This window comes from Propithecus coquereli, unplaced genomic scaffold (assembly GCF_000956105.1).
Source record: "Propithecus coquereli isolate 6110/MARCELLA unplaced genomic scaffold, Pcoq_1.0 Scaffold147, whole genome shotgun sequence".
NCBI lineage: Eukaryota > Metazoa > Chordata > Mammalia > Primates > Indriidae > Propithecus > Propithecus coquereli.
Genome location: NW_012139080.1, coordinates 8320936 through 8345042, shown reverse-complemented (window position 1 = coordinate 8345042; position 24107 = coordinate 8320936). Strand labels below are relative to the sequence as shown.

Below are 24107 nucleotides of genomic sequence, written 5' to 3'. Positions count from 1 at the left end.
CCCCCAAAGCATTGCAAGAGCTATTGTGAGGGGTGTTACAGTCAGTCCTGCCGAGACTGCATACTGGCTTCTGTGGATGTGATTCTTGGTATTTGATACCAAGAAGACCCTGGTTTTTAGTTCAAGAAGAAGGAATTGATGAGGCATCATTTTCTAGGGGATACATTTAGGCAGCCATCTGTCCTTTTCCTAACAGCCCTTCCTCTAACAGTTGTTCAGATTTTTAAAATTTGAGAATTTTAAAATCAAACCTTATTGATCCCTCATTATTTTACCTATTTCTTTCTGCTAACATACTGTGAACCAATATGGTAATTATTGCAGAGCTTGGATGTAGGAATGTTGATCTCTGTCAGCTGGATGTGAGAGCCTTTTTTTGTAGCATTGGATTCCCTTTATTGAAGCAGTGGTCTTGGCAATTGCTTACATCACTTCCTCAACACCCCCCTGCCCCAATAAAACCTTTTAGCTTTTTTTTTTCAAAGCATTACTTTGACTTTGAGCCCTAATTATCCCATTCCTTGCCTCTAATCTTACCTCCTGCTCTGGTCTCCCACCCTGCTCAGAATGAGTTCACTTCCTGTCTTACTTCTGCAAGAGTGTGAGGCAGCCCTTGGGAAAATTGCAGGGTTGGTACAAACTTACATCAGTAAAAAGCATAGTGATTTATTTATAGAATAACTTATTAGATGTTCTTTGGAGATCATGAGGGAAAGAAACAGGTGTTCTTATTGTATCTTCACATTTTTTGAAATTATTAAAGATAGGAATTTCAATAAAATTTAACAATATACTGGTGAATATTTAACTGGGAAATTGTAGTTTTTATACTCCAGATATTTCATTTTTGAGCTATAGTAATGGAGAAAAAGAAACTATTGACATTATTTGGAAAAAATATTGATAGCCTCAAACATGACTTTCTCCTAAGTGCTCACCATAAAGAAAGAGATTAGACTTATGAATTAAATTATATGCAAAAGTGGTGAGTAAGAATGAGTTATGGATGATAAATGCTCGTGTCTATAAAGAAACTAAAGAGGTCGTTGGGCACATTTTGCTCCTTCAAAGGGTGAATTTACTGTCGATATCTCCTTCTCTGATAATTCAGTAAAATGCATGATCACAGCAGCAGTTTAAACTGTATCCCTGGAAGTTCGTGATTATATGTTAGTATGTTAATATCATTTATGCAATCTTACAAGGATAAGAAACGTTGTTTTTAAAAAGGAATCCTAGAAATACATTTTTTTCTCTCTTTTTTTTCTTATTTTGCGGGGTGAGAATTTTATTATAGTCAAGATAATCTTCCACAAATGGCCCCTGAATCTCTCTAAAGTCTCCCATGTGCTTAAGAACAAACGTAAGTATGTACTGGCAACTATTTGGATACTTTAAAGACTTTAAAATGACTAAGGATCCCAGGTTGCTAGACAGAAATAATTCCTTAGTGATATGCGTGAATAGTAATTATCAGGATCACAATACTTTATGAATATAATTGTGTGAAAATAGAAAATTTTACAATTATGTGAAAAACATAATTAGGTAGATCTTATTCCACCAGGGCATAGAGTCTACATTTATTAAAACTAAAATAGTTGCTACATATTTACCCTCGAATGGCAGAATATTACCAGTATAACTACCATAAATTTATCAGTCCCAGTGAGAAACTTTTTATTTCCATTTTACAGGTAAGAAAATTGAATAAAGTAACTGGAAACTCCTAGAAAAATCCGTATCTCAAATGTGAAAAGGAGAGACTTTTCTTACTTTTGATCTTGGCTATGTCACTTACTGTATGCAAAGTTTTCAAGTACATTTGAAAGATAAATTTATTATTTTAGCTTTCAGTAAATTTCTATTTTTAAACAAGAGAGTAGACAGAAACTTTAAAAAAATCTCTAAATTGGTAGCTTTGCTTTCAGGTTCCATCCGTGGCTTCTCCCCTTCCCACCCTCACCTGTCCTGGCTGAGAATAAAACTTAAATCACTTTGTTTGATAATAAATAAACAATCATTTAGAAGGTTGCTTGATCGCAGGATAGAATGAAAAATGTGACACAACAGGCTAACTATATTATAAATATTGAAACACCCTCATCGAAGGGGGTAGGAGGAAAGTCCTAAGTAACTTTGGGAATGAGTAGAGCCTGTAAAACTAAAGGCAAAAGGAACTGTACATAAATACTATGGTTTAGTTGATAAAGTTGTTTCCTAAGAGGGCACAGGTTACACATTCTGGTACCACACTGTACATGTGTTCTGAAGTTGAGCAGTTAAGTAATTGGATGGCAGATGGTAGAAGCCAGGTTTCTCACTTTTGAAGTGGGAGGTTACAGGTAAGTGAGGGGAAGAGTCTGGAATGGTCCGTGCAGTAGTGGATTAGAATCAGAGGTATCACAGTGAATTCATATTTAGCTTAATTTAGATAGGGATGGTTGCATATAGAAATAATTGTAGAGAGGCGTGTTTCTGTGGGTTAATATACACACATATATATCTTTGCTTGTCAGCTGAGAGGGTCTAGAAGTGAACATATCTAGCCCAGATCTTGGTTTCTAATGTCATTCTCCAATAAAAGGAACCAGGGCTTCTTGGAGAATGGCTAGAACTGGGACAGGAAATATACAAGATGAGCATGGAACAGGTAGCATCATAAAGTAAGGAAACAGTCCAGCAGCAGCACAGCCGCCCACACGGCGGGGGTATGGCAAAGGGACGAGGAGCCATCTGAACAAGCAAATGGCCAAAGCTGAGCCACAATATACATAAGGTACTTTTGGATGATAATCCAAAGTATAAAATAAACAGCCACGAGTCCAAGCTGACATAAATAAATGATTGAATAAATAAACATGGGGAAGTACAGACAATTCCACCATGCAGAAGAATTCCAATTAAGTTATGTACGTATTCCATCATTGGGAAGGTGGAGCATAACTCCTCACTCCTTAAGTGTGGACCACACGTAGTGACTCCCTTCCAAAGAGCACAGTGTGGAAGGGGGTTGGGGGAAGTAACTTCACATTGGAGAAATCCGACAGTACTACCTCAGCAAGATGACCAAGGTCAACATCAACAGTGATAAGTCATGCTGATAGTATGAACCCTTGGTATGATGTGATGAAAGTGGCATCTTCCTCCCAAAAGCCCTTAACGCTAATCTAATCATAAGACACCAGATTTATCCCAGTCGAGGGACATTTGACACAACACCTGATCAGTACTCCTTAAAACTGTGAAGTCAGCATAAACAAGCAAAGCCTAAGAAATGGTCACAGTCAAGAGGAGCCTAAGGAGATGTGGTATCCTGAAACGGAAAAAGACGTTCAACAGAAACTAACGAAATCTGAATGAAGTCTGTATGTTAGTTAGTAATAACGTGTTAGTATTGAGTCACTAATTGTGACCAATATAACATGCTAATGTAATACGCCAATAATAGGGAAAATTGGGCATGGGGTATGTGGCAACTCTGTGTATTATCATTGTAGTTTAAAAAATAAATATAAAACTCTTCTAAAATAAAAAGTATATTTAGGCCAGGCACAGTGGCTCACGCCTGTAACCCTAGCACTCTGGGAGGCCGAGGCAGGCGGATTGTTTGAGCTCAGAAGTTCAAGACCAGCCTGAGCAAGAGCGAGACCCTGTCTCTACTAAAAATAGAAAGAAATTAATCGGACAACTAAAAATATATAGAAAAAATTAGCCGGGCATGGTGGCGCATGCCTGTAGTCCCAGCTACTCGGGAGGCTGAGACAGAAGGATCGCTTGAGCCCAGGAGTTTGAGGTTGCTGTAAGCTAGGCTGATGCCACGGCACTCTAGCCCTGGCAAAAGAGTGAGACTCTGTCTCAAAAAAAAAAAAAAAAAGTATATTTAAAAAGACTTCAAGTTTGGAAAGAGGTCCCTATCTTTCTATCTCGAAATTCCCCTTTGCTAAGCTGTCTTCCCACTTTTACCAGGTGTCAATGTTCTCTAGAGAAGAAAATATATTTGAAGCTGTAAAACGGTATTTCTTCTAAATAATTGTGAATGATTTCTTCCTCCTTATCATTCTAGTTCTAAAATGAAATATCTGGACATGGAAAACTCCATTTTCCTACCTTAGTTTAGCCATTTGGAGATTGTGCCAGCTCTTGCACCTAAATGCTCTTTCTCGCCTCCATCATTCAGATACTGGATTGTAGGTGACACATAAAAATGGTTGACAAAAGGAACATGTATATTCAATCTGATACAACATGCTTCTTGGAAAAGATGTTTACTTGTGAAGAGTGTGTGTGTGCGTGCGTGTGTGTGTGTGTGTGTGTGTGTGTGTATGTGTGTGTCCTTTAAAATATTTCAGTGAGAGCAAGGACAGGGTTAAGAGTATGTAAATGTATTTTTACAAAGCTTTTAGAAAGGAATGAGACACTATCTTTTTGATTCTAGATCCTCAATGTCCCTAAGAAAAAAACTTTAAAAATGGAAATGTTTGTGTGTTTTCTTCATTTTCCTTGCAGTTTTTTTGAATTTTTTTCCATTCTCCTGAATACAATGTTATTTAAAACCAAAGCATTCTCTTTGGTAACCCATTCCCTTTTCCCTTAGGATCATTATAATAGCTGTGGAAGTAGCCAGGTGGTCTAGGAGATCTGGGCTTAAGCTGATGACATCACTGAGTATGAGTTGGATAGAGGGGAAATTCAGTTACATATAGGCAATTTATTAGAAAACCTACAATTATTTGGATTGGCATTAAAAATAAGAAAACTTACTGGGAAAATGCATAAGTTAAAGTAATATTAAAATTTAAACATTCATAAAGCACTGTGATTTTTCTTTGTTGTAGACGAAATCAGAATGAAGTTGGCAAAATAACAAGAACTACTTTTTTCTATAATATTAGATTTGTTGCTCAACTGTTAGACTAAGGAAGATATAGACTTTTGAAGTATTTTTAGTTCAACATCAAAAATGGTTGTTAAAACATGCTTTTTCTCCCCACTGAATTAGTTTTATTGTTTTATATCTCACTATAAAGGAAAGTTTTAAAATTAAAAGAATGAACAGAAGATGTGTTGGAAGAGATTTCAGGTCTAAGGGAAACATTTCTACAATTAGTATCATTTTTTTTCTTACTGGCTTCAAGAAACCAATACAAGATTTATGAGAACTGAAGTGGAAATATACATTAATTCTATAATATCATTGTATAGCTGCAAAGGAAGAATCAATAATCTCAAACTTGAAAATGTTTGAAAGGGTTCATGTTTTAGTCTCTTTCTCCCTTTGCTGCACAGACTATGCATACCTCCATTTCCCAGAATCCCAGTTGAGTCACCGTGGGAGAAAAGACAACAATGGACTGCCTTAATCCAAACAAGTAACCCAAACGACCAACCAAACAAAAAATGAATAACAAAGTATCAACAGCACACAAATCACAGTGACCTGTATAATCAAAAGTGTAGTATGTTCAGAAGAACCTGGATGGCAAGAGCCAAGAGACCTGAGTACTAGCGAGAGCTTTGCAGCTGACTAGCCATGTGACTTTATTTATTTGTTTATTTTTCTGAGACAGAGTCTCACTCTCTTGTCTAGGCTAGAGTGCCGTGGCGTCAACCTAGCTCACAGCAACCTCAAACTTCTGGGCTCAAGTGATCCTCCTGCCTCAGCCTCCCAGGTAGCTGGGACTACAGGCACGCACCACCGTGCCTGGCTAATTTTGTCTATTTTTAGTTATTTGGCTAATTTCTTTCTATTTATAGTAGAGACAGGGTCTCGCTCTTGCTCAGGCTGGTCTTGAACTCCTGAGCTCAAGCAATCCTCCCACCTCAGCCTCCCAGAGTGCTAGGATTACAGGTGTGAGCCAACGCACCCAGCCCCCATGTGACTTTAGATAAGTCACTTCACATCTCTGGAGTTTAATTTGCTCATGTATAAAATAAGAAGATTCCATGGGAGGATCTTCAAGTGTTTTCCACCTATGTAATCCTATATCCACACAGGACTGCCGGATGAGAAATACTCTCTTTTCATTTACAGGCAGCAGAAGTGAATTTCTGACTGAAAACCACTTGCAGTCCAGTCTATTTTGTCTCTACACAAATCTTGCATTTTGACTTTACACAAAAATCTGTCTTTCCAAGTCAGAACAGCATTCTCCATGGACCTGCCATGTATTCAGTAGGATTAATGAATTCTGATTTTGGTAATTGTGCCATGAAGTAGGATGATAGTAAGGAAGGTGGTGTGTGTGTGTGAGAGAGAGAAAGAAAAAGAGGATGAGTCATAGTTGACACTTCCTGTTTTAGTAGCTCCGGCTCTTGGTTTTTGTGGCACAAGAAAGCAAGAGGGTTGCTCACCTACAATGGAGACTGCAATCTAGGTTTAATGAGCACATGGAGTTGTAAAAAAGATTAGGTACAGAAAGGAGAACACATTGAAAGGAATTGGAGGAGGCCTGAAGATTTTGTAACCCTAGGAAGCTTATAAAAGATCCTGACCCACTAAACTGTCATCCGTGGTCCCTGGCCCCCAGTGACCAAGTCAGTGCCTCATCAAGCCACACACACGGCCACGATGTGCTCATTACCTCCAACTTGCTTCTCCTGGCAGCCTTCTGCCCAGTCAATGAACTGTAATGCTTGAGTCTCTGAAAAAGGGTGACTTGATGGACAGTAGTGGAAACTAAAACATTTTTAAAATAAAAACAACCCTGTTTTCTCCTGACTGCAAAAAGACAAATGCATATAGTGGTCAACTGAAGAGAAAGAAAATATATAAGTTTTCCTTTAGGGATGGTTCCTCCTTAAGGAGGCTGACAAGCATGTTAGTGTTAGCTGACTTTTACCTGGAAAGGCAGAGTTAGTGTGTCTTGTACTCGTTTGACCACTATGAACACACAAACATTTTACAAGAAGCCGAAGTAATTGTTACTCTGACAAATTCTTCCTCAATTTAGAAGTTCTTTAATGGCAGCAAGCCATGGACCTGTCTCACCCTGTCTTACCCCATTTTTTCTTCTTTCTTTCATTGTCCTCCCATTCCCACAACTCCTGTGCAGTTAACCTGGGCTACCCAAGGAGTCTCCCGTGCAGATGGGTATCCTAGGCCATGTGAGATGAACCCTGGTGAGAGAAAGTTTTCCTTTGCATGCAGGAAAGAATTATTCGGTCTGGAAATAATGAAGTTATAAGCATCAGAATGTCAGGCTGGAGCCTGCACATCTATCCCATAAACGTTTCAGCAACATGGCCGAGGTGCAAGGCTGTGCATGTCGAATAAACACAGCTGCATTTATTTCAGTGATTACACATTCAGATAAGTGCAGAGCCTGTTTATAAATGCACGTAGATTTTCCTGCCTTCTGGGCTGGGGGCTGGGCGGGTGAGCAGGGAATCCAGCCATGCACATAGTTCTCACTTGAATGTGCACGTGGTGGGAGCCATCTTTACTCTTGGGTCCCTACATAGGGAGTATGATCGCATGACTCTGAAGACCCATCCTCCACATGCTCAGATTCCACCACTAGGGCTTTATCGACAGGATAAAACTTTCACCCTGTTAAAATATAGTTACCTAACTGTAAATTGTTTTTGGGTATTTGCACTGTGACATGAGACATACATAGGATATCAGGTTGTAAAAGATCAAAAAGGCCTTTGGGGCTGGGCGTGGTGGCTCACACCTGTAATCCTAGTACTCTGGGAGGCCGAGGCGGGCGGATTGTTTGAGCTCAGGAGTTCGAGACCAGCCTGAGCAAGAGCGAGACCCCTGTCTCTACTACAAATAGAAAGAAATTAATCGGACAACTAAAAATACATAGACAAAATTAGCTGGGCATGGTGGCGCATGCCTGTAGTCCCAGCTACTCGGGAGGCTGAGGCAGAAGGATCGCTTGAGCCCAGGAGTTTGAGGTTGCTGTGAGCTAGGCTGATGCCACGGCACTCTAGCCAGGGCAACACAGCGAGACTCTGTCTCAAAACAAAACAAAACAAAACAAAACAAAAAAAAGGCCTTTGGTTATAAAGACTCAAAGTCGTGGACACTTGTTTTGGGCATGTTGAGAAGGGAGGAGTGAGCCCGCAGCTGAGAAAGAGCAAATGGCCAAGAAAGGAGTAGGCTGGGAGCACAAAGAAAATTTACATTTTCGGGAAGTTTGGCCTACCCTAGGACCTCCCTCTTATGTGATTGTTTTCCCATTATGAAATATTCCAATAAGAAAGTGATTGAATCTCCTATTAGACATGGGTATATTTATGGGTATATTCTTTAGATTGATGACTTGATCTACATGGTCAGAGTTATAGCCCTGGATACCAAGTGGTATTACTGGGTTACAGTGGCCAGAGTTAGTTGGCAGAAGCCAGTGTCACAGTAGGGACTATCCAGTGGGAGCTGGAACCACAGAGGAGGCTCAGCCACACTGAAGTTACCAAAGGAAGCAGGGAGAGGAGAAGTAATACCTTGTTTCTCACCAAGTGCTGCTTTCAAATCTTCCACCAGTGCCTCCCATTGGCCAATCCTAACAGGAAGCCAGAAGACAAGAGAGCTTCTACTTCAGCTAGGAAGAAAATACCCTTTAGACTTCAGCAGAAAGGATATCCCCACCATGTAAAGAGAAGGGTAGGAATAGAGAACAGTGAGGACATTGGGGGGTGGTTGGAGGTGAGAGCTTCTTGGGGGCCTGGCTAGATAACTAACCCCCTCAATGGGAGAGTTCAGGTGCCCAGATGCCAAATGGCAGAAAGAGCCTTCAGGAGGATTATAGGAAGAATAAGTATGAACTTCTAGAACAAAATGTCTAGAACTGTGTAGAAAGGACATAATACTGAATTGGGGAGGAAAGGGTGGAGACAACATGCTGGTGTTTAATCTAGTCGATGGGAGGATTTCCTCTCCGACTCAAATCTGCCTGCAATATCAATACTTATTACTTCATAAAATCATTATTCCCAAATTTTCTGAGGCAGGTCTGATTGCAGACTTTGGTCCCATTTTTGAACACTACACTGTTTGGGATTAGGAAAACACAATTTCTGTGTCCATAAAAGTGTCCTGTGCTGTGTGATATGTATAGCCCTTTATGAACAAATGAAACAGGTGGGTACCCTCTTCCTATCTCCCTGTCCCTTCCTGAGCTTCCTTTCTGGTTTAATAGCTTTACCATCCATCTTTGTTACATGAGCCAGAAACCTCAGAAAATTCTGTGTTAGTTATCTGTGACTGCATAACAAATTATCCCCAAATTTAGCAGCTTAAAAGAATAAACATTTAATATCTTACACAGTTTCTGAGGATCAGGTATCCTGGAGCAGCTTAGATGGGCAGTCCTGGCTCAGGATGTCTCATGAGGTTGCTGTCAAGCAGTGGTTGGGGTTGTAGGCATCTCAAGTCTTGACTAGAGCTGGAAAATCTTCTTCCAAACTCACATGGTGGTTGGAGCCCTTAGTTCCTCACTGACTATTGGCCAGAGGTCTCTGTTCCTTACCATGTGGGCCCCTCCCTCGGCTGCCTGAGTGTCTTCATGACAGGGCAGCTGGAATCCCCCAGAACAAATGATGGGAGGGAAAGAAGGAAAAGAACTTCTGAGGTGAAAACCACAGATTTTTAAACAGTCTAATCTCAGAAGTGACATGCCATTACTGCCATATCCTATTGGTCGCACAGACCAACCCTAGTACAGTGTGGGAGGAGACTCCGCAAGGGTACAAATACCAAGAGGCAGGGTTATTGGGGGCCAACTTGGAAGCTGGCTACCTCAAAGAGGTCTTCCTTTCCTTCTCCCTCTTCTTCAGCAAACCACTAACTGAGTCCTTCTGAGTCTTCCTCTACAGTGTTTCTTAGACATGACCTCATCTCAAATCCAATTGTTTCTTCAGGGAACAGGTGTGGAGGCTGATGGAGGAAGCCTTGGGGACAACACACATAAGGGTGCAGGTAGAATGCATAATAATATGCTAGTGTGGCTTCCAACCCAACCTTACAAGGAGGGGAGCAACATCTTGGCAAGCCAGATTTTTGGGGAGGATTTGTTCCCTGTGCAGGCAAGGGAAGACTTGTAATGCCAGAGTCTTCCTAGGCAAGTGAAGTGCTGAGAGCACAGATACTTTCAGACTAGGCCTAAGCACCTTAATACTTCACAATATGAGGTCAGCCCCCCTGTGCATGAGGCACAGAAAGTCTTAGGAGCTCTGTAGGCAAGGGCCTGTCTCTTTCTTGTAAGCATCGCAAGTAGGTTTACCTGCACAAGTCTACGTAGATTGGAAGTGGCTTCTTGGAGCTCTTGAACTAAGAAAAATTGTGTGGTCCATTCTGATTCAGTGGAAAAGGAAACCTTGATTTTCAACGTCTGCCATCTGGCCAGTGGAAATACACCTCCTTTCCACTAAAGATACCTTTCCTTCTTGGGTCCCTTCTCTAAGATGGGCTTTTTGGGGAAAAACAAAACACTTAATAGGTAGAATTTTCAGAGCTAGGTGTGCCTTGACCCCACCTACCTGAGCTATTTGAACTGCTGCAGGATCTCTCCCACCATCACTGCACCTGGGAGGAGGTGAGCTCTAGCAGTCTCCCTCCTCAGGTTCTTAAACAGCCTGAGGCTGGACAGTTAACTAAAGTTAAGTCAATTAACTGAGGACCCAAGGGGACCAGGGTGGGAACTCAGAATTTATTGAAATTGATGAAAGATTCTAGTCCTTCTATGAAAATTTGTTCTTTGTTCTTGGATCTATAAACTTGGGATATAGAATCATAGACTTATTGACCAGAACAGACAGCAGAGGTCGCCTACTGCCTTATCCCTTACCCCATACTCATTTTACCTGTGACTCAGAGAGGTCAAGGGACTTTCCCACAGTCATTTAGTAAGTTGGCCACCCAGCTGGGACCAAAGTCTTCTGACTTTCTGATCTTTCCCGGTCTCATGTGAAACCTGTGAGTTATCATGCCATGTATACTAGTAGAATAAGTGTACTGCAGCTGCCTGTTTGCTTTAAGATCCATTTTCTGCTCTCATTGTGATCTCTAAATGACAAGGAACTTCATTTCCCAGGCTCTCTTGTCTTCTAGCCTCCTGTTAGGATTGGCCAATGGGGGGCACTGGTGGAAGATTTGAAAGCAGCACTTGGCAAGAAACAAGGTTATTACTTCTCCTCTCCCTGCTTCCTTTGGTAGCTTCAGTGTGGCTGAGTCTCCTTTGTGGTCCCATCTCCCACTGGACAGTCCCTCCTGTGACTCTGGCTTCTGCCAGCTGACTCCTGCCAGTGTGACCCAGTAACACCAGCTTCTCCAGTCCGAGGGGTCATAGCCGCTTACTGCTGTGGCTGATCTCTGGCTTGCCTGCCTGACCTCTGATTGGTTTCTCAGCTCTTCTATCATTTTGATAACCCATTCCCTATATTAAATTACCTCTGCTTGTTGAGATCTCAACCGGTTTCTCTTTTCCTTATTGGACCCTGAGCAGTAGAGTAGGACCATCATTCTGTGTGTTCTTGCACACTGTGGGAATACAGTAAATATTCAATTATAATGATGTTAATGAGAAAGGAAAACCAGTTTATCCAAAACCAGTAGTGCTTAGTTGTATTCATCTACTTTATAAGTCGAGCTGATTAAAGCTACATATTTGTCATGGCTCATGAAAAACAGAAAGTGGAAACATCTTGCTAAGATATTTTCCAGAGGAGTCAGTCTTGTGCCTTCTACTCTGTGGTGTCAAAAGAATGGATTCCTTTGATCTCGTAGATCTTTTCCATCTCTGTCAACCATGACTTGATCGTGGAAGGGATCTTTTTTGGTTGGGTAGGTTTATATTTTTTAACTGTAGCAGAACGAGTCAGTGGTTTTTTACACTTGCTTTGGTAACAACTCTCTGCAGTTGGCTTTGCCATCACAAGCCTGGTTGTTGTGACCTACAGTCCTGTTTATATGCCAACCACTGTTCTTGGCCTCCACATGAGGATTTCCACAAGGGCTCCATTTGAGATGGTAGTTTCCAAGATTGGGGGGGATCTGCCCGCCAGCACTGGATTTGAGACCACCAGCTTGTTTTTCCAAGCATTAATATCTCACTGATCTCCAAACATATTTTCTTTTCCAGAACACTTTCCAAAAGGTTTGTAAGAATGTCTCTAAAACTTTTTTCTTTTGAAGGCATACAGGCCTAAGGGGAAGGGGGCAAGGATAATATAAATTATAACTTGGCAGACTCGTATTTAAAGCTTTATCCAAAAAATATTTTTCTCCTTACAAAAAAAAAAAGCCCCTCTTTACATATTTAAGTAATTCATTTGGGAGAAATAACCACTCAGCTATTCACATAGCCAGTCCTTGGCAGTTTCAGTTCAAAATGCTTTGAAACGAGTCAACTACAGCCTCAAATATTTTCTCTTTGAAAGCTTAACTTAACCATCACTACGATGGTGGTGAGAAAAGTGACAACTCATTTTAAAGATTCTGCCCCTTTGTTTCTTTGTCTCTCTTCTGCAGGCCATGTGTTTATACTATGGGATCTCCCATAAACAACAGGGCCCTTTTTCCATGCCAGGAGCCACCCGTTGCCATGTCAACATGGCAGGCTACAGTTCGAGCAGCTGCATCTTTTGTTGTTTTAATGAGTGGGGAAAATTCTGCCAAGCCAACACAGCTTCAGGAAGGTACTGTACATGTGTTCTTTGCTTATTTATGTATTGCACACATGTTGGACCCAGGAACTCAATAAGCAGTGTTTTTCTAAACTTTAAAGAGCTCCTTTATTAGTTGGGTTGGAAATGAACATACTGTAAAACATCCTGCCAGAGAAAACAAGCAAGGGATGGGGAGGGGCACTTAGGAGCATGGGCATGGGATTTGGGGCTCTTCGCGCTAGAGTTATCAATTCATAGATTATTTCAGTAGTTGCTTTCACCTGGTGGTTTGTGGGCCATAAGTAGGTGGTCTTGATTGAAGACTTTCTGGGCTGGTGGATGTGTCCTGGAAACACCATTATAGTTGAGTTATCTGTGGTTTGGTTATGGTGTCTGTACATGGTCATTGGTTATGTTGAAAGATAATGCTCCTGTTGGCCAGCCCACTGGCATTGTCCTGGTAAAGGATCTGTTCTACACACTATTTGCCTATATGAGGTTCTGAACCAAAGGTGTATAAGAAAGTTAGAAGGCAAGTGGTATTGCACGGTCAAAGTTTTATCTGTGAATTACTTGCTTATTGCAATAATTAACCCTTTCTGTTGAGATCCTAAGCGTGTTGATGCTAGGTAAAATTTTTGTAGTTGTAATATTTCTTATTTAAACTGTAGTGTTTCCTCTCACATACTTATTGCAGAAACTTTAAAATATGCAGAAAAGTAAAAATAATAAAGTTAAATAATTTTAGAGGAAATCATTGTTAACATTTTTCTTCATTTCCTTTCAGTATTTAAAATCTAGTCCAGGCACAGTGGCTCACGCCTGCAATCCCAGCATGTTGGGAGGCTGAGGCAGGAGGATCGCTTGAGCCCAGGAGTTTGAGACCAGCCTGGGCAAATTAGCAACACCCTGTCTCTACAAAAAAAAATTTTTAAATGAATTAGCCAGCCATGGTGGCATGCGTCTATAGTTTTAGCTAGGAGGCTGAGGCAGGAGGATTGCTTGAGCTTATGAGTTGGAGGTTGTAGTGAGCCATGATCTGGCCACTGCACTCCAGCCTGAGCAACAAAGCAAGACCCTGTCTCTTAAAAAAAAAACAAGCAACTTTATGTATTGTATGTATTATCATCCAAAAGTATTGTCATAGCATACAACAGTGTTTATTCTGCTTTTCTCATTCATAGCGTATCTGGAATATTTTTCAGGTCATTTAAGTATTTTTTAAAATTATGATTTTAATGTTGGCACAATATTTTGTTATATGAATATATCAGAATTTAATACTTCCATATTATTAAACATTTTGATTATTTCCAGGGCTTTTTTTCTATTATAAATAAAGTTGCATTAAATTCCTGAGGAGATGTTTTATATAAAATTAGAATTACTGAGTCAAAAGTTGGAACATGTTTTAGGCTATTGGTACATATTGTTTTCCAAAAAGGTTGTGCCACTTTACACATTCATCTTAGTTATCAGAGTCTCTGTTTCCTGGAACTTTGCTCATCTGATAGGCAAGAGAAGGTCTCTTTTTAATTTGGATTACTTTGGTTATCAGTGAGTTTCACATGTCCTTATGTGTTTTTTTTTTAATTTTTTTTTTATTTCAGCATATTACAGGGGTACAAATGTTTAGGTTACATATATTGCCTTTGCCCTGCCCGAATCAGAGCTTCAAACGTGTCTATTCCTCAGACAGTGCACACCGCACCCATTAGGTGTGAATATACCCATCCCTCCTCCTCACTCCCACCTGCAAGACACCAGTGAATGTTACTACTATATGTGCACTTAAGTGTTGGTCATTTAAGTCAATTAATACCAATTTGATGGTGAGTACATGTGGTGCTTGTTTCTCCATTCCTGTGGTACTTCACTTGGTAGAATGGGCTCCAGCTCTATCCAGGATAATACAAGAGGTGCTAGATCACCATTGTTTTCTGTGGCTGAGTAGATCCTATATGTTTCTTAAACACTTTCATTTTCTATCTCCTTGTTTCCTTTGCCCATTTTTATACTGAGGACTTAGTGAGGGTTTTCAGAAAGTTTGTCTTGTTTTTTTAATTTGATCAGCTCCTTAAAATGTAGATATTAACTTCATTATATTTGTGAAAAGTACTTTTCTCAGTTTTTAGTATATCTTTTAATTTTATATGATGTTTCTGATCTGTAGGAGATTTAAATTTTTATGAAGTCAAATTTATCAGCTTTTTCTTGGAAAGTCTTTCTTTGATCTAAGATTCACCTATTTTGTTGTAATATTTTTATAGTTTAATTTTTGTAATTTAACTCTTTAATCTGTCTGTAGTTCAGTCTCACCAGGGTTGTAAAATGAGGACTAAATATTATCTTTTTTTCAAATAGAAAACCAATTGCTTCAAGATCATTTATGGAATCTTCTAATTTGTGATATCTTCTTTATCATAAGCTAGATTTACATATGTACTAAAGTCTTCAATGAGTTTTTGCTTGATTCTTATGGTAAAAACAAAACAAAACAAATAATAGATTTAAAAATTTTCTTTCTAAAAACAGGTAACATTTACGTGGTTCATTTACAAATGAACAAAGGACAAAACATTTGCAATAAAGTCTCCTTCTTATCTCAATTTCCCAGCTACCCAGTAACCCTCCCCCAAGGCAACCCAGGTTACCAATTTCCTTTGAATAATTTTTTTTCTCTGTTGTTGCACAAATTGTAGCATGCTATACACATTTTTGTATTGTGCTTCCCCTTTTAGAATAAATTTATTTATAGATATCTATATAGATATAGATACATCAGAACATAAAGAGCCTCCTCATTATTTTTATAACTATGGAGTATTCCTTAAATCGATATTTTATAATTTAGTTAACCAATAGCTGTATACTACACTGCCTATCAATTAAGGAATTTAATAAGTATTTACTTCCATTATCCTTCCTCACCCACATTCTCTGGTTTTAGTAATAAAACTTGGGATCTGGGACTCATACTATCTCTTTACTTTGCTTTTGTATTGTACCTTTTAGGAATTATTATTATTGTTTTCTATTTTCATTCAGTTTCAAGTCATATTTATAATAAGTATTTAGACTTTCTTCATTCTTGAGCTCAAGTTTGAATCATCTTTCAGTTGGCTGGGAAATTATTTTAATTTTTTTTCTAAAAGGGTGGATGCATGGTGTATTTTCTGAGTCCTTCCATATTTACATTGGCTTTTTTTTGTATTCACTTGTGACTATGGAGTATTCCATAAATGGATGTTTCACAATTTAGTTTACCAGTAGCTCTGGACTTCACTTAAATTCTTTAGTTATTTCTTTTCCCTCTTTAGCAACTATAAATGCTTTCATTATCATCCCTTATTTAGTATTTCTGAGGAGAAATCTGATACCAGATTTTTCTGTTCTTTGAAAGTATGATTTTTCTGCTTGCACATTCATAGAATTTTTTAAATTTATGTAATTCAAAACTTTCTAGAATTAATCTAGATGTGGGTGTGTTTTTATCTACTTTATTAAAGTATAATTTACTTATTGTATTAGGGTTCTCCAGAGAGATAGAACCAATAGGATATATATGTATAGGTAGATAGATAGGAGGAGATTTATTAGGGCAATTGGCTCATGTGATTATGGAACCTGAAAAGTCCCACCCCAGGCTGCCTGCAAGCTGGACACCCTAGGATGCCTGCAGTGAGGCTCAGTCCAAGTTCAAAAGCTTCAGAACCAGGGAAACTGATAGTGTAATTCTCAGTCCAAGGCTGAAGGCCTGAGAACCGGGCCAGGACTAGTTCTGATGTCAAAGAGCAGGAGGAGGAGAGTGTCCCAGCTCCAGGAGAGAAAGAGAAGAAGAAGTCACTTTACTCCCTTTTTTGTTCTATGTGGGTACCCATATGCCAGTCTCCTCTGGAAACACCCTCACAGACACACTCAGAAATAATGCTTTACCAGTTCTCTAGGTATCTTTAATCCAGTCAAGCTGACCTAACTATCACACATGTAATACATGCATACAATGAGATTTGACAAATATATACACCTGTCAATTAATCACCACCTATGGTGACATAGAACATTTTCATTACCTTAGAAATTCCCCTGTGCCCTCGCTCTCATTCCTCCCTAACCCCTCTCCAATTAGCCATCGGTCTGATTTCCATCACTATGGATTGGTTAGACCTCTTCTTAAAATTCATATAAATGGAGTCATTTAGCGTGTACTCATGTCTGGCTTCTTTTACTCAGTATAATGGTTGTGAGACTCATCCATGTTGTTGTGGATGTCAGTAGCTTATTCTTTTTTTTTTTTTAATTGATGAGTAGTAGTCCATTGTATGAATAAATCAGTTTGTTTATCCACCCACCTGTTGGTGGACATTTGGATTGTTTTTGGCTATTACAGAAAATATGCTGTGAACATTCATATATAAATAGGGACGTAGGTTTTCATTTCTCTGGGGTAGACACCTAAGAACGAAATGGATCATATGATTAAGTGTGTGTTTAAGTTTGCGAGTATCTGCCAAATGATTTGCAAGGTAGTTGTATCATTTAATATTCCCACCAGCAATGTATGAGAGTTCTAATTGCTGCTCATCCTTGGAAACACTTGGTATTGTCAGTCCTTTTAATTTTAGCCTTCCAACAGAATGTAAAATACCATCTCATTGTGGTTTTAATTTGCATTTTCCTGATGGCTAATGATGTTGAGCATCTTTTCATATACTTACTGCACATTCTTATATCTTCTTTTGAAAAGCATCTCTTCAAGTCATTTGCCCATTTTTTAATGTGATTTTTTTGGTTGTTTTATTACTAGATTGTAAGGCTGGGCGCAGTGGCTCACGCTGTAATCCTAGCACTCTGGGAGGCTGAGGTGGGTGGATTGCTCAAGGTCAGGAGTTCGAGACCAGCCTGAGCAAGAGCGAGACCCCGTCTCTACTAAAAACAGAAAGAAATTATCTGGACAACTAAAAATATATATATATATAAAAAATTAGCTGGGCATGGTGGCGCATGCCTGTAGTCCCAGCTACTCAGGAGGCTGAGGCAGGAGGATCGCTTGAGCCCAGGAGTTTGAGGTTGCTGTGAGCTAGGCTGACGCCACGGCACTCTAGCCTAGGCAACAGAGCCAGACTCCGTCTCAAAAAAAAAAAAAAAAAAAGAATACTTTACATAGTACTATAGACATAAGCCATTTATCAGATATATGCATTACAGATATATTCTCCCAGTCTATGTGGCTTGCCTTTTCATTTTTTATTTATACTTCATACCACTGATTTTCATAGTTACAGTTTTGTTCTTTACTAATTCCATTAGAGATTTAAATTATGTTATTGTAACATTAGTTTCCTTTCAATCCTTCATTTTTTGAAATTTTCTTACTTTATTGACATTTGATCTCCATCTGGTATGCTTCTGCTTCAGCCTTTTATCTTCTCGTGGCTTTTCACTATTCACAGAAGTTGTATCTTCTGGTGTCATAATGACAATGTCCATTTCCTCAACTGGTTTTCATTTCTGTAGTAAATTGATTTCCAATACTTGTTCTTCCTTTGAGTCCTTAGAATATTGTCTTCCTTTACCTTTATTCTGCCAGGTATTTCCCCCCACGGTGCTCATGGCTTTCCTCTCTGATGTGTACCAACAGACAGGATTAAGCGTGTGGATCTCCCTTCGTTCCATTCACTCTCCGCCGTGTGCTGACTGAAACCCCCTGTCAGGTCAACAGATGAGAGGTTAGTTAGCCTTTATCCCGGCTCTGGTGTCTCGTTGGCAATTGTCTAGTCAGGTTCTGCTAGACTCACACAGCAGCTTTTTCTACCCTCTTTCTTTGGTTCCCTGATCCGCTGGATTGATCAAGTACATGAAACACTGCAGTCTCAACCGGGCACTAATACCTGGGCTCCTCCAGCTCCCTTTTCTGTCTGTAAAACAGTTTGGTCATGATAACTACGCCTCCTAAGATGTGGCTCTCCCTACCCTAAGCTCACGAAGCCTACATATTTTCTCATTCATGGTTTGGCCCCGCAGTAGAGCCTTGTGTTTGGTAGTGTTTCTCAAACTTGAGCATTATTTTTCTTTTTAGCAGGGGAAAAAAATCTCACAGTTCACCAGGGTTCTCTGGAATTATTTATATGAGAATGACATTTTAAAAACTATAGACCTGAGACTAAATATAAACTATGTTTATAACTCTTATACATCTATAAATCAAAAATAAAATTATGAATTAAACACAGACCAAACTAGTACATCAATAAAATTCAAATTAACAACTTAAGTTTAATGTAAAGGTTAATATTTTGCTGAAATTAAATTGCCCCTCACAATATGAATGTGGTGCCAATGGCTCCACGCAGTTTCTTTTGAGATTAAACACCTGTTCTACCCTGAGCCACGTGAGTATCCACGTGATTGTCTCCACCGCTTGTCTTGTATGTGCTGTAAAACTTTTGCTTACATACCATGCTGTGATGTTATTCGGCTTTTCCTCAGCCAAAAGCATCATCCTTATGTTCTTTTCTCATTATCACTCAATGATTAGAGCAGTCCCACATGTCCCTGTGCAATCCTGCACACTGATTCACATGTGAACTCTGAAATCACGTGGTAATACTCAGAGATACCTGGATGATTTCAGGAGTCAGCAAACCATAGCCCACTAGTGAAATGTAGCCCACTGCCTGTTTTTGTAAGTAAAGTTTTATTGGATCATGACCATTGTCCGTGGCTGCTTCCATGCTACAGCAGCAGAGTTGAGTACTTGCAATAAAAGCTCACAAAGCCTAAAATATTTGCTACCTGGCCTTTTAAAGAAAAAAGTTTGCTAACCTCTACCATCTCTGTTTGTTGTCTTTTATCTATTTGAAGATTATCATCAAAAAATTAAGAGTTAACTTTAAATTTTTCATGGAAAACTTTCATACTTCCAGGAATATATCTGTGGACCTTTTTTTCAGAATTCCAGCTTAGGGTGTAGTTATAATAAAGTAGATGCTTATTAGAATTTGCTTATGTTCATACCACTTACACCTTATATGATATCACAGAACAGATTTTACTAGTTGAAACTGAGGGAGGATTGAGCTAGACAAGGAAAAAGAACTCCACAACCTAATACTGCAATTTCTCCTATAGCCTACAGCTGGGATTTATCAGAGGACAACCAGGAAATAGTATACTAAAGCTCTGCCAGGACCAAAATGGCTGTTCCGAGGATGGAGTAATTTCTACAAACGAATCTACACTCCTTAGAGAAAAAGAATGTGTGGATACATGATGATACTATTCCCTTTCTAAGTCATGTTTTCTAGATTGGTAGATTGGTCTCATAGGACCTTCACTGTGTGTGCATAATGCCCTTTCAAACGATGAGCTATCCTTAAAACCATGAGCAGCAAACCCGACCCAGCAAGTCACAGTTCCCATCACAGTGACACATCAGCCTGATTAGCACATTTGCTAGGCACCAGCTGATTTCCCCAAAGAAGCAAAGCACCTGTGAGCAGATAACAGTGACAGAAATGACAGCAGCCCTTGGGCAGGGTATGGAAATCACAAGACAGACCTCTGAGCCCTTGCTTCATAAGGGAAATCATTCCTCCTAACTGTTTTTAAAAAGAAGGCTAATGGTTTGGACTGTAGGGTGAAGCCCATTGTAAGAATTTTATTAGCTGAGTGGTCATTATTCTTTTCTCAAGAAGGCTAGCTAAGTCAAGGCCATAGATTTAGATTAACTTGTTTAACTCCTTTATTATTCAACTTCCTCAGCATAATCCCATTTGGGCAGACAGAGATGTGTGTGTTATTATTGGCCTGTATGCCTTGCCAAATGTAACGATGCTATTGAGCATGGAGACCCAGTGCCTAATACAGTGCCGTGTATACAATAAGGTGTTCTTTGTGATCAGACAAGTAATATGTTCATGGAAGAAACATTTTGTCGAAAGACAAAATTGACTTTGGGTCGTTTCTTTTAGTTATGCTGTGGATTGCAGTTTATACCTTTTTCTCTAGCCTCAATAAATTTTAAAGAAAAAAGTTGGTTTAGTACATTATTATTTTCCTCTGGCAATTTTTTTGTTTGGTTCTGTTTTATTTTTACAGAGTATAATTTAGCATATTCCTACTTCTTAGAAAAATAAAATACTCTGCTTCTATTTTTTTGTGGGAAGCCTAAAGTAAATGAAGGAGAATGCCTAATTTAAGCTCCTTACAAATGAAGGCGAAAAAGCATATGAACAAGTGAAAGGTGTTAAAAACTACATGTGCCCTTGCATAGGATCTGATTTCATTTTTCTGTATAAATGAAAGACTGTAGACATTACTTCATTCTGGGCAAAATGCTACTCTCTGGCCTGCCCACTAGACCAGCTTTCTGACATTCTCTTTCTCTTGACTTTGTGTGGGAAATTCCAGGAAAAAGCCAAGATTTGAGAGACCAGACCCTCCTGTGTGCAACTGAAAGCCAACTTTTCTTCCCTCTTGATGGCTCAAAATGAGCAATACTATTTAGACTACTCCCACAGTATGTAACCAGGAATTACGTATAAGGAAATGGTAAATTAAAAGGCATTTAGGAATGGTTATGATTAAGTATTTTCCCCACAAAGAGAGAATACAAAGTAGAGAAAGCTCTTTGTTTCTAAAACTGGGAAAACTTTATTTTGGGCTAATACGTATATATTCATGTGTTTTTAAGGGGTAGGAGTGCAGAATAAATATATTCATTTTTTCCCATTAGAAAGGTGCTGGTGAGTCAGTACTTTCTAAATCTTTGTCAGTTAATTCTTTTGTTTTATTTTGTTGTTGACTAGATCTTGCTAACCCTCCCAGCCCTGCACTTACCATACACGACATATGTGAAAGTCATCATGGTTTCTTTTGGACAACAATGATTCTGGCAGGCATGTAAATACCAGTTCTTGTTGCTGTGGATGTTTGTCTTGGACTTCACACTCATGAATGTTCCCATGTGAATAAGGTACTAACGTTTAACCCTGTGACCATCCGGAGCAGTATGATCTGGTGTCCAGTTAACCGATCCATTTTGTACTTAAATTTAAGGGGAACTAGGTCATCTGTATCACAGGTCAGAATGGCTGGTGAGACTAGGAATAACAAGCCTGGTGCGATGTATTCCTTTAGGTATTCCACTGGAAAATCTCAAAACCTCTGGAGGCACTTGTGTTCAGTAGGTGGCGCTCTTTTACCTAGTTCGCAAGAATGATCTTGAAGGTCATTGTCTCCTGGGTCTCCTGTGCCTAAGGCGGTACCATGTTGCAGGGAAGGAAACCTGAAGCCGTGGCGGGTGGCATCAGTGCTTGCAAAGCAGTGGCCTGACCTGGCGCATTGCCCTGCTCAGACAGTGCCAGTGCCTACCAGCCCAGGGCGTCTTACTGTCTCCTTTGTTCTGATGCCAGTTGCAACCCTTGAGCAATAGCGGAGAAGACCTAACGAAAGACAGTCACGCTATGGGTATTCAAGAGAGTGGCGGTAGCTTAGAAAACCAGAATGTGTAGACTCGGCATCAAAAAAGTAGGGACAGAAAGAAAGCTGGGGTTTGCTGAAGACCCAAGTTCTGGAGAAGGAGGCCAAGAGGGAAAGAACAGCCAAAACGGGGAGCTTTCCCTCCTTTTTATGTATATATTTATTGTACACATGTATATATAATATATATATATTTAAAATATGTAATATGTAGTACGCCTGTATAAACTTATAAATGCAGATATTCCTATACATACATATTCCTACACATATTGTCAAGCATCTTCAATTTGTGATACAAAGTTGTTCCAAAATAATCTTAACATATGGAAAAGTTTGGACAAGAAGCTCGAAATAAGGAATTGTGGCTAAAGGAAGAAACGATTTTGAGGTAGGCAAGAAGCAAGGGCTGTAGAAGAATTGAAGAAAGAAATATGATACGTTAAATACAAGCATGTATCAATACGATGTTTCTGAATGCTTCATGCTCTTTGTCTACCCGATAGTGGAGAGGTTGAAAAGGTAAAATGGATGCTTTTAATAGGAAGAATTTAAGTGCCTGTTTTAATTTTCAGTGAAAACAATAACTCTTTAAATACAAGAAGTTCTGTGAGATGCTTAACTTTGCAAAGATAAACAGTCTGCCTCTGTAGAAGCAGAGTGATTATGTGTGTGTGGTTGTGGCCATGCCTTTGAATTCTGTGGAGTAGGTTTATCCAAGACTCTCCTAAGAATAAGACGTTGACTTTCCATAAATTTTGCATTTAATTTACTATTAGTGGGCATGACTTATGTGTAAAAATAATTACAGTATCTTGATTTTTCTTGTCTTAATTTTTTTTCTTTTATGAAAAAATGATATTCTCAAATAATTAGCAAAGTTTTTCACAGATTTAGGATAAAAAGTTCTCTCCCCATAAACTGACTACTCCATCGTGTTCTTCCTTTTTCCTTGTTCACTGATAGTCTTCCTCTTGTGGAAGACAGAATCTTCATAACTACTCATAGGACAGTTTTTAGAGTAGTCAGTGAGAAAAATAATTAATTGTTTTAACACTCTTTAGTTATGACACGTATTTTTGAAATTTCTTTTTTGAGTAATAATTGCATGTATTGATGGAGTACATAGTGATGTTTCGATACATAGAGTGATCAGATCATGGTACTTAGCAATCCACCATCTTAAACATACACCATCTCTTTGTGTTGGGAACATTCAGTATCCTCCTTCCAGCTATTTGAAACTATATAATATATTGTTAACTACAGTCATCCTACAGTGGTATAGAACACTAGAACTTATTCCCCCTATCTAGCTATAATTTTGTATCCTTTACGATATTTATTTCCAAAACTAAATTTTAAAAACTACCTCTTGTGATTTGAAAATTGACCCCTTTCATATTCTCTTATACCTACAAAAAGCACGGTCATCTATAAGGAAAATTTCATTCCTGTTTTGGAGATGAAAGTATCTATTTGGATCTTGTAGTTGCTGCTGTTGTGATTAAAAGAACAATATCTCATATGATACATCTGTTTTACTAGTGAGACAATTGATGTGTGAGAGTTTTCTCCCCCAAATATGGTCCAATTTGAGAAGGTAGTATAGGGGTGTTAAGGAGCTCTGATCTCTTTCTGAGGGGGTCAGAAGTCCAGCTTTACAGAATCTGTCCAGAAGGGAGGGCAAGCTGGGTGGCTGCTCACGCCCGCGTAGTTAGGGAGCGATGTTTCCTCTGGGCCCCTTCCTACCTCCCGCCTCTCTGTAACTTGCTGATGAATCCTGGCCTGGCTGTGAAATCACCCAGTGGAGTGATGGGCTTCTGGCCTCTGCAGAGGAAAAACTCCGGGTTAATTCAAGTACAGCGTGTTCTCTTTGTTTTGCAGCTGGTGTAGTGACGGAGTCTAGTGCAAGTAGATTGAATCAAAAGGAAAATGAAGGCATTCACTGTCTGTTTCATGGAGGATGGCTCATTTAAAGTAAACACCGTTTAAATAGTCTCCAA

General features: G+C 39.3%; 1 protein-coding gene across 1 annotated transcript in view; it reads left to right on the top strand.

The window, feature by feature from the left end:
- Positions 1-24107, top strand: part of LOC105806846 (chromosome unknown open reading frame, human C9orf3) — a 311159-nt gene that overhangs the window by 1449 nt on the left and 285603 nt on the right. The window contains exon 2 of the mRNA XM_012640063.1: positions 12482-12648. Coding sequence (XP_012495517.1) covers positions 12482-12648 — 167 coding nt within the window. The remainder of the gene's footprint in view (positions 1-12481; positions 12649-24107) is intronic.